Source organism: Chaetodon auriga, chromosome 18, assembly GCF_051107435.1.
Source record: "Chaetodon auriga isolate fChaAug3 chromosome 18, fChaAug3.hap1, whole genome shotgun sequence".
In the NCBI taxonomy this organism is placed as follows: domain Eukaryota; kingdom Metazoa; phylum Chordata; class Actinopteri; order Chaetodontiformes; family Chaetodontidae; genus Chaetodon; species Chaetodon auriga.
The window spans coordinates 13106916-13118704 of record NC_135091.1 but is presented as its reverse complement, the minus strand read 5'-3'; the positions used below and the strand labels follow the sequence as shown (position 1 = coordinate 13118704).

Here is an 11789-nt window from a genome sequence, read left to right as displayed (position 1 = left end):
ATAGATAATAAAGCACAAAAACCCGGGCGAGCCGGGCCGATCCAGCATATTACAGATCTTAAAAAGTTTCAGGAATCTAGAGGGGAAGTTCAGCACAGGAGTAAGAAAGAGAGAGGTGCAAAATACAGTATACAGGTAAAAAATTGTTGTTGTTTTTTACAGTGCACATTGATTGCAAACAGTCGTTTCTGATATCGAGAAGGTTTTTGCGTGGTGAAACTCGCCGTTCGTGCTGAGAGATGTCAAAGGTTGAGCCTGTGCCTCGTGAGCTGATGCGAAGAGTTGAACTGATTTTTTTTTTTTTTTTTTTTCCTTCTATCGAGGCACAACGAACACGCTGTTCTGTCTGTGCCAACTCTATTGTATCAGAGTGCGTTGATCTCACAGAGCCCGAGTGAAACCAGAGCCCTGACCAGTGACTTTGGGGTAATTATGCCAAGTGTTGATGAAGATGTGGCAGGTCTGTTACTCACAAGGCACATTTTGTACATTTGATTGTCTATTGTTCACGTGATTTGTAAAAGACTCACACCATTCGTGTGAGACCGCACGAGGCACATGGCTTTAGTCCAACCTCCCCACACACACAGGCATCAAACACACAACCGAATGCACGTCAACAATGAGAAGAAAAGGACTGTACACACTGAGATAGCATTTATACAGTAGCACTGAGCAAAAATATACATAAAATAAATTAGAATAAATTATCTGAAAGGAACCAAACAAAATGAAACTTGTTCTCAGTAAGGACAGGGAGTAGTTAAGCGTGACGTCGGATGAAAGCGAGCGAGAGCGTGAGACTGGCTGGACCGGAGGGTGCGTCACAACTGTCTGAATTGGCTCAGCGTTCAGTGTTTGCAGGAAACAAACGTTTGGTTCAGCTCCTCGTGTGGTTACAGAAAAAAAAAGAAAGAAAAACCTGCTGACCATCTGTAACACACATCCAAGTTGATGTTAAGTGAAAATGATTTGAAAAACTTAAAAACAACAAAACAAAAATTAAAGTTTTTTTTGCTCGTTCAGCATCCCACATCAATCAGAGACTAACAGCAGTGACGCATGGAGGTCTCACTCAAAGGCAGATTTTTAGCAAACACAGCTCATAATAAGCATCAGGTAATCAGCGCGGTCATTAACTACTCCCTGCAGAAAACGTAGAGGAGAAAAAAACCCATCAGTGTCTTCAAAAGTTCATATGAATCTACAACAGACTGAAATAAAACATCAAATGAGGAACTTTTAACATCTTATTTAAAGTCCCAAAAGACATTTTCCTTGATAAACCTTACGCTGAGAAACAGCGGCTGCGTCGTCGCACAAAGATGCGGAAACTTTCTCTGATTCCCAAATGTGTGGTGGGTAAATATTCGTTTTTCAACTGTACAGAAGCTGTTCTCGCAAAGTTCCCGGTGGAGCTCGACGTACCACCGGCAGTTTGGCCAAAGAAAGCTCTTGGGTGAAAGGTTGGTACGTACGTGCATCAGCACGTCGGGATTGAATCAGTGCTCGAGACATTTTGATTTCGACCTGGAGTGAAATAAAATAAAAATGCATCTCTGTAACCCAAAATGTTTCTGTAACAAAGATATTCGTATAACACGGCGATATATTTTGGGAAATGTCCTCCTGTGGATGTTAGTTTGATTGCAAATGCAACAGATCCCTAAGATTTTACTTCCTTCCACTGGCTTGAATATTGCTCTCCCCCCCAAAAATGCTGATAAATGTCATCTCTCTCGCGGGCGACCCACAGTGCAGCAAACTGCAAAGTTGCGATTGTCAGTCCAGCCAGAGAAAGAAGTCCTGAAAAGCTTCAGAAAATGATGAAATCTTTCCAAAGATTTTCAGGTGTCTGATTGTTTTCCAGTTCCCTGATTGTAATCCCACGAAGGAGATTTGTTTGACTTTGTGCTTATTTGGCTTCGAAATGTCTCGATTTTGGAAACAGTAAGCACACACTCCTACATACAGATGATCACAAATTGAAAGCGCAATCACGATGTTACTAAAATATCTTAGTACACCTAAATTCAAGTATGCACGTGTTTAGAATTCTAATCGACAGGATCTGAATCTACACAGTGGGTCGTTGAACAACATGGGTGGTGCTGGAGATGGGGATGCTGATGGATGACACAGGTTGATATAATGTCCTACGTCTACAGTGGAAGCTGGTAAAACACGCATTAAACTGACCAACAGTGCAACACCGCCACAACCATTTTCAACTTAGCCAGTGTGGAACAGTAAAGGAGTAGTACAGGGCTTATTGTTTTTCAGAGAATAAATTAGAAATGTGCCTCAAGTCCTCAAGGTTTTAAGTCAGTAACTTCAGCACAGAAACGTCCACGTCCACAGTTTGTGGCCAGAACAGCGGCCCAATCTGAAAACGGATCACTTTACGGATTCCTTTATGCAAACGAGTTGTACTGTGGCAGGAGAGAATAAGGCATTCCCTGGACTGATGGAGGTCCTTCAAGACTTGAAATACCAAATAAAAAGAGCAGTTTACTGTACAAAATAGGTAATCTTACAAATATTTCGAAAATATCTCTTCAAACGCAATGGCTCCTTCTTGGAAAGGCGAAAAAACAAAAGCAAACAAACAAACAAACAAACAAAAAAAAATTGTAATTAGTCTCCGTCCAGCGGTGACCAGTGTTTTCTTCATCTCATCTTCATATTCAATTAGAAAACAAAATCCAAACCCGTGTTCCATCTTACAGTGCCATCTCTTACAAGTCTGGTCCCTTGTCCCCTTGGGAGGGGGGGCAAGGGCTGAGGCAAGGACCAGCAGTAAGTCCCTTCATCTCTGCTCTCCTCTCAGGCGGGGGAAGAGAGCCTCTCTTGGAAACAGAAAGCCAAAAAGGGCCATCGTAAGGCGCATCCAGGCAGGCAGGTTTTGTCTCTGATGCCTCATTAACTGCAAGAAGACAGGGAAAAAAAATACACATTAGGTGAAGATCATCGGAGAGAATCAGAATAAATCACAACCACTTTCATCATTTCTGCCATGAAAATGACTTCACGGCCTCTGATTTTGTCCCAAACAAGCTTTTGAGGCAAAGCCTGTGAACTGTGGTAAACTCTGGGAGCTCGAACCGTATGACCAAATAGACTGGATGTTTCCACAACATTATCTTGTGTCTAGCAAACATGTCTGTCACACGCACATCCTGCCTGATGCTGCTGCAGAGTGTACAGTATCAGGTGCGGCGGACAGAAGTTAGCATTTTAATGCGCAATTCAGTCGTTTTCTTCGGTGAAAAAGCCGAGGACAGGATGAAAATGGCCGTAAAACAAGCCATTTTTAACCCCCGCGAGCTGCCCCTGTCACCCCTGTTCTCCCTCAGGTTTGAGACGGTCCCTCTTATTAAACGCTGCACTGTTGACTTCTAAACAAGAACCTCAAAGTGAAATGCTTTCAGGGAGCGCGCTGCCTATTTCATCACAGCTCTCTTGTAACAGCCAAGTCAGCTGAATAATTATCAAAAACAAAGCCGAGGAAGCAGACACTGCTCCCTCCTATGGAGCTGCCTTCTCCCGGCTCTGTCATGTTCTATTGGGGTGTGCAGCCCACGTACGCTGCAGACAGATGAAGGGGTTCCTGCTGCAGCCTGCAATCTCCTCTCTCCCCCTCCTCATCTCTGATCCTGCACAGCTCCCCACTGGCTTTCTGAACAGCCGCACTCAGATATTGCAGCCTGTTGCATAAGCATTCTTGTTACGATCTCTCTCCCTGCTCTCTCTCCATCAAGGTCTCTGCCAGCCTAGCAATCAGAGTCCGCCACAGGCTATTTGATGCAGAACTAGCAGACTGCACTGAATTGAACCAGCACCGCTAAATGTAACCCTAATTGTCCTTAATTGCCTTAATTGTACACTGCCAAGCTTATTTAAACAGCACCCCGGTTTGTTCCACACGAGCCTCATCTTTGGGCTGTCATTCGGACTGGCAGTGGAGAGTGATGTGTGTTTAGTTTTTTAGGTTAAAGCATCCCAAGCGATTTAAAAAAAAAAATGTGCGGAGACGTGTTTGCTGTTTCACTTAATGCTAGGATGGACTCACTTTTCTTCCCTGAAATAACCCCCGAACGTATTTTATTGGCCACAAAAGTAGTCAAAACTGACGGCTAAGGCTCAAACCACAAATACAATCTACTCCACATAAACAAAAACCCACACATTAGCCCACACCGGCAACTTCTGCTCGGAGAGGCAAGAGAAAAAGTCTAACAATAGCAATTCAGACAATACAGCGAAGTGAGTGGATATCATGAAGGATCACTTGTGATAATTCTCCCTTTGGAATATTCCTACAACAGCAGTATCAGATCCTGCGGGATAAAACCAGCTCGAGTGCAGACAGCAGACACAAAAGAAAATGTTTGTTCTTATCTGTCTGTCACAGTTCCACATGCAAACCCAAAAACACACGCAGAGACACACACACACTGAGATAGTCAACGGGACAACTGAGGTATTGTGGGTAGCCGTGAGTCAGACTCTATTTTTAGACGGGCGTATAAACAGCCGACCAAGTCTACCCAGACACAGACATGCGGCTCGCTCCTGTTTGTGACAGTCACATCGATCTCACCTGCTCTGTCAAAATGTCTCACCATATATCACCTTCCTCTCTACTTCTTCACTCTTCTTTACTTTACTCTTTGCTATTTTCTGTCTATTTGTCTTTTTCTTACTTCTCCCCCATGGCAAAACAGTCACAGCAGCAGATAAGAAACCCCTCCCGGCACATTTGTACTTATTAACTAATGTGAACTCTCAGTCAGACCAGGAACTGCTTTACAAACACTGACACAAATACCCCCCCCCCCCCCACCACCAACCTGTTATGAAACACGCTGTGATACCGAATTTTGCCAAAGGAGAGCAGAAAAGTACAGACTGGAGGTGGAGCATGTCGTCGCTCATAACTCTTAAAGCATCTGTGAGGCTGTGACACACGTTTCTGTGCGGATTTAATTTCTTGACATGCACAATTAACAACCTATCATGAACTACACGTGGTATGTGTGCTCAACTACTCCCTCAGGAGCTTTGCAAACAGCCAAGGCTTCACGCTCAGCTCCCTTCATTATCTCCAGGGGCTTCACAAGTCCCAAATTGTTTCATGCTTCATGTGACATGCTCAGTATAAAGAACTCATTTGAGGAGAAAGAGGTCTGTCTGCTTTCAGGTAAAGGACACAAAGGACAAACAGAGGGTTGACTTTGTCTTTCAAATGACGGGGCGGAGACAAAGGAGATTAAGGAAATTGGTTGAAATAGTAGGTCGCGGTTTGATCTGCTCCTTTCAAAAAGCATGTGATGAGGACATGCATTTCACTACTTTCTTTTCTTTTCTTCTGTCTTTGTGGAGCAGGAAACATATCTCCAAGATTCCAACTGACTGTAATGACACAGTATTAGTGCCACTGACACAGTATTGGCAGCATAGGTGCTGTTAGTTTAGAAGGCAAAGATCAACTATGAATCAATATTTAGATATCAGCAGGGATTAAGTGGGTTTCTATGACAGTATCAGTTGTCACAGTGTATTCCTAGCAGCCAGAGACTGAGGGAATACATATCAGTTTTGTAAGCTTGGTATCCTGTATGAGGTTACTAAACCGTGCCTTATTAGTGATTTAGGATTTTTCCTTCAGTGCAGCCAAGAAAGCGGTTGAATCACTGTGCAGGCTATTTTTAGCCATTGTGGGTTGTGGCCAATCCAGCTGGCAAAATGTTTGGCCCCTTTCTTCCCAAGAGTGAGCCACAAATTGGCACGAGGTGGCTTTGAGTCTCCAATCAAGTGAAAGATGGCACGCATAAATAGTTTACATGTAACATACAAGCACAAACTTGTGTCACCTTGACAAAATATAGAAGTCCTGGCGGTGCCTGAGACACGCTCACCCTGCACCCTCGCTCTAGGCTTTTCTCAACAAACACATGTTGAACAGGCAAGTAGATCGTTTATTTAGGCATTACCCACTTCTTCTTTCAGGCAGTATAAATCCGCTTGTGCTCACATTGTTTACACTTTGAAAAGTCCTATAAGTGCATGCATGCAGGCTCTGCAACAATGGGAGGTCACATGAGGGTCCACGTCACTGCTTGGGAGTGAGGCTTACCAGTTCAACATGATCCTGTTGGAACTTGTCTCCGATCTCCCGAAGTTTCCGACCAATTTGCACCTCAACGCTCACCCCTGCCTGCTCCTCCGGCCCCTCTGCCATCCTGTCATCTTCCTCTCCTCTGCCCTCTTCCTCCTCCTCTTCAATCTGAATCTCTCCCCGGTCCTCCATGGGCTCAAACTGAGCGGGGAAATGTGAGCGTAATCCAGCGTTGCCTAAAAGGAAAATATCGAGCTTCTTAAAACTTGTGTTGTTGTTGGATCTCCACAATGCAAGGCGGCTGCCGTCGGTACCAGCGCCAAGATCAATGTAAGGCTGAGAGACGTTACTGATATCAGTTCAGTTAAACCACTAGAGAGTGAAAACCTCAGAAAACACTCTGCAGACAGTCTTAAAAATAAGCCCGACTATCTTGATTGCTATTAATGGCCTCAAACACAGCTGTGTTAGGTCAAACATACAATTTAAACACAAACACACGTTATCACATCTTTCCAGATGGACAAATGACAAGGCAGGCACTCCAAGTACAACTGAGGAATCCACAAAAAAGAGAGAGAGAGAGAGTGCTGGTAGGTGAAAAACTCAAACAACTTATTAAATCAACAATGGCCTCGGTGAACTGCAATCTCTCTGCGTGCTGTGTCACTGGGTTTACTCATTGCCTCGAGCATGCGCTTCTGCAGTCATGCCACTTGGAGGGAAAACAATTTTTTTTATGTTATCATGTGTGCAGAATGCCCCGCTATCCTGCCTCACAGAGGGCCATAATATCTTTAAGAAATGGAGTGGCCTAGATTGTGTTTTTGGGAGAAAAGATGGCACCGGGCCAAGTGCATGACATGAATTACAGGTTAGATTACAATGAGCGACAAGGTAATGGCAGTCAGTGGTGTTTGTGTATTGATGACTTTAAACCCAGGACAATGCACCTCTCACACGCTGACACTGAGTCAACAAACAAACAACATTCTTCTTCAACATTCGTTCAATTAAATTAGGATGATGTCACACTGATCCGATTAGAAATGGGAAAACAATATTGAATTAAAACTGATGGACGTATTAGTGTGGGTATGTGCCTTTATGTGTCTCTGAAATTAGCGTTGGCTTTTTATTTTTTTCAAGAAATGCTCATTTAAAATGCAAAAAAAAAGAAGAAACTGGCTGGAATGTGGTCATGATTTATCAAATTTAGGTCAATAGCATATTAGTAGATATGGTATACGTAATAAAGATACATGCTAATCTACACTCAGTTTCTTAGAATGACAAGCTTTCCAAGATCTCAGCGTGTGTTTTATAGGACAAGGGGATCTCCCAGCTGAAAGGAAAATTCATTTCTTGGCTTTCTTGTCTGTTTTGCTGTAATTCAGAATGGAACTGAGCTTGTGTAATAGCCCGAGAAGAAAGAAAACACCAGCCTCCCGCTCTCATCCGAGCTGACACTCATGAAATCGGATTGACAAGTTTTAATCACCTGGCTCTTTGAGGACGGCTCACAATTAGTAATCTACCAGATAAAAGGAATGACTAATCGTGTGAGGCTGCGCTAGATGTACAGCAGCATTCAACGCTGTGCGCTCGCTTTATATAACCGTAAGCCCTTTCAGTAGGCTTACAGTATCACAGTCCTTACCGTGAAAGGGTATGCGAGGCTGCCGGTACAAGCCGCAGGGCAGCGTGTTGATGCCGATGCTGTTGTTGTTATGGCTCTGCGACGTGGGCACGACAGCATGGGCCTGTCCAGCCGCGATCTGTGTGGCGCGGTCTTCGTATTTGACGTCCCTAAAGGGTGTTCCCCAGAGCTGAGAGATGGGCCGTGACATGTCCTCCTCCTCATCATCCATCCGACGCCTCAGCGGTAAACTCCCTGGAGAGAAGAGGGGGACACGAGATGGAAGCTTTAGAACTGGACGAAAATGTCGTGCGTTCCACGCGGTTTTTGGTTGGTGTAAACATGAAATGTATTTGCAGCGCCGCGTTTGACTCATACTTATGTGTTTATGATCTTAAGCTTGCAGGTAATTTGGGCGTGATTTGTATCAAGACCAAACAAAAAGTGCCAAATATTACCCTGTTATCAGTGGAAACTTTGCCCCCTGGCAGATGGGAAATTATCTCACCCTGTCTACATTGAATGGAAATAAATCATTAGTCATAATAATGGCCAGTAAGAGGCTAATGTTGTGTGAGGTAATACCGAAAACAAACAGGCAGAGATGGATCGTCTCAAAAGCACAGATGGATGTGCCAGTGTGAATTTCTATGTGATGAAAGGTAATAAACATACAACAGGCTTGCTGTAGCTAAAGCGGTTATCCCTGATAATATAGTGATGAGCAGCAACAGGAGCCAAACGTATGGAAACACCCTGTGTAGGGGGACCCAGTGGGCGGCTAAAAATGCTACGCCAGATTTGCCACCCTCCCGCAGCAGATTTTGCCAAGCTGTTGCTGATAATGTGCCAAATTGTAATTGAGTGCCAGAAGATCCAATGAAGAGCCTTTTTTTTCCCCTCAGAACTACCTTAATCTGGAACAGTGTGCCACAGAGCACAGCACAGTCAGAGGATTAGCTTCCTCCTGTACAATTCTGCAGCTCAACATTAAGACCAATCCTCATTGCACCCCCCCCCCCCCCCCCCCCTCCTTTTTTTATTTTCTTTCCCCCTCTCTCTCAGCCACACAATCACTGGATAGCTGCCTGTCTACACTATCTCACTCACACACACACATATACACACAACAGCGGGTGGTGTGTGAGTGAAACCTCAGTGAAACCAAAGTTCTGGCTAGACCGTCATGTGCTGCGTGCAGCAGCCGTTTCATGAGGGAGATAACGAGTTTCACTCCATCCTCAACTGTGCCTGCTGAACGCAAACACTCACACCCTCTTCCTCCTTGGCCACATGCCACAATCTGAATTACTGTTTCATCTTTTTTGTCAAGGGTGCCCGTCTTATCCTTTTCTTATGTAAGTGGAGACAAATAGGCTGGGCTGACTGGCAAGTGCAAAAGTTGAAACTGGATATACTGGTATTGTGTTTACCGAGCGAGGCTGCCCCAGTCGTATATCTCTTTGTGAAAGTGTCCTTTTGCATGATGTCATATGATGTGGAGTCAAAAAATGAAACTAGATTTTGAGCAGCTGTGGAAAAACACTGTCTGATTAGCCAAGCCACATTATTAGTGTAAGATGTATGTCCCTGAAGTAGGCTGCCTGTTCTTTGGCAAACAAAAAAAATATTATTGACCCACAGATCCTCCTAAGGGATTCAGGAGTTAAATTTGTCTATTTGCCAATGCACACTAATTAGTTGTACATTATAGAAATGCAAAACAGGCCTAATCTGCGTTGACTTCTCCTCCAGGCGAGTCAAGTAGAACATTAATTAATGCTATGCAAGCAGTCAGGGCTTCTCCGCAACTGTGCCACAAGTTTCACTGAGATCAAATGTACACTTGTGTTGTGCGTCAATGGCAATGCGAGCCCAGTCTTGAATTTCCACTGGCAGTCAACAGAGGACTGGCAAGATAACCATAGTGTCAGACACATAAAAAACAAACATAGACAGGGAGACACACAGAAAGGCATAACACACACACACGCGCACACACACAGAGACGCACACTGCCTGGGGCAGCAGGGAGGCCTGGCAGCCACCACAGTGCTGGTCAGAGGCTCAAAGCTGCAGCAGAAAGTGGCTCCCTCTGCTGCACCATCTGTGCACTGGGCTCTCCTCCATGCACTGCTCGGGGTGGGGGTGCATACAAGGTGAGTTGTGCTGCTCTTTCTCCTACTGCCTCCATGAAACTAGGAGTAGCCTGTGGATATCAGTGAGCAAGTGACAGGCTCCAATCAAGCCACGAGCCTTGTTTTACCGAGCAGTGAAAAAGGACAAGAGCCAGTGCAGCTCCATGATTTGTGTTTGTAAGGCGAATTGCACGTTTGCTCGTGATACAAGTTACCACTGGGATGCAAAACTAATATATCAGCACAACTAGAAAAGGCTGCTAACTGCGATTTCCCTTAAGCTCTTTAAATTCGTTCATTCAGTGAGCTCCAGAGGACCACCGGGAATGTGCTGCGTCTTTATCCGCGTCAGGAGCGCTGTGCCCGGGGCAGCTGTTCGCGTACACACGCGAGGTCCGACCGCTCATCAGTGCAGACTAAACATCCACAAACTGGCAGCCGCTCCACCTTCAGGAGAAGAAACCTGTCGAAACAGGATGCTGACACATGGAGCCACCCAGATATAATAACAAGCACAGCCCAAGTTGTGGATTTAAACTTAAAAGATTTATCGCTTTAAAAAAAATCAGGACCAACTTTAGCCTGGGCTAATTTTCGTCTTTGCTCCTGACAGCAGCACCACAGTAGCAGGATTTCAGAAAAAAAAACAAAAAAACATTGACCACGGTGTTATAGCAGTGTTGCTCCCACTATTACCCTTTGTCACTTCGCCTGACAACTCTTCCCCAAAACAAACACATCTGAGATAACAGAGCCGATGGCTTCAATCACTCGAAGCACACATCAGTCGCTCATGCGTGAAATACAAACAGGACGAGTCATTTTTACTGTGTGTGATAACTGCGTGGTGATAAACTGCGCTTATTAGCCGTAATAGTGCGAAAAGACCAGGAAAAAAAAAAACCTGCAGACCAACGGATATGTCTCTCAGACCAGGCAACATCAGCCGGGACGTTCAGACTCCAAGCGCGAGAGGTGAGGGACAGAGCCGGTCACCTCGTCATTTAATCACTTTGTCCGGTGAAACAAGAGACGAGAGCCTCGCTGATACGAACAGGACAGACATACATCTTTAAACGCTCTCTGCCATATGCCGCCGCTCCGGTAAGTCCGCTCGCCCCGTGTCTGCCCGGGCATGCCCGAGCTGCCCGCGCTTCTGTTGACAAACTCAACAACAACGAAGCACGCGACCCTGCGGTGGCGCGAGCTCTCCCTTTACATTGAAAGACGCGGCCGTTAAACTCACCGCCAGCAAACGCGTTTTCCGTTGTGATCGGTGGTATCTTGACAACTTGCTGTTACCTTGTTTCCTCCGGGCTGAGTTGATGTGACTCGTATCCCTCTTTGCATTACAACCACTCATGGATGTTTGCTGACTACAGAGGGGTTGTTTTTTTTCCACCGTGTCAAAATGGTCCGCCCCGATTCCTGAGACCCGCCCCTTCTTAGTAATGTGAAAGGCACAGTTATGCAAAGACGACACTCTGAAAGGGTGTAAAACACAGTTATTGCTCTTACAGCAATATTTTATCTATATTTTAGCAAATGGCCCATGGTGGAGGATGTGTTTGGTCCATTTACTGAAGCAAAACTAGCAATACCACACTGTAAAAACTACTCAATTACAAGTTAAATGCCCGCATGAAAAATGTAGCTTGTGTGAAAGTGCAGTAAATATTGTTAGCAAAATGCTGCTGAGATACCAGAGCAAAAGCACTCAATGCAGAAATATGGCCCATATTTGTTTTATTGATCATGTGTAAGTAACATTTTACACCACTGAGTTGATCAAGGTGGTGCTAATTGTAGGTATTTTGTTAAATGTTGGGTTTCTTAATCTACTGCAGAACAATGGTTCATATAAGCTTTGTTTTGTATGCAAAATCTTAAT

General features: G+C 44.7%; 1 protein-coding gene across 1 annotated transcript; it reads right to left on the bottom strand.

Annotated features, from left to right (window-relative positions):
* Nucleotides 1–256: 256 nt before the first annotated feature.
* On the bottom strand, nucleotides 257–11278 carry bmf2 (BCL2 modifying factor 2). Its single transcript, XM_076756346.1, has 4 exons — nucleotides 11145–11278; nucleotides 7782–8015; nucleotides 6140–6357; nucleotides 257–2926 (listed from the first exon to the last, which is right to left on the bottom strand). The coding sequence occupies exons 2-4, from the start codon at nucleotides 7990–7992 to the stop codon at nucleotides 2810–2812; spliced, it is 546 nt and encodes a 181-aa protein (XP_076612461.1). The 5' UTR covers nucleotides 7993–8015; nucleotides 11145–11278; the 3' UTR covers nucleotides 257–2809.
* Nucleotides 11279–11789: the final 511 nt, after the last annotated feature.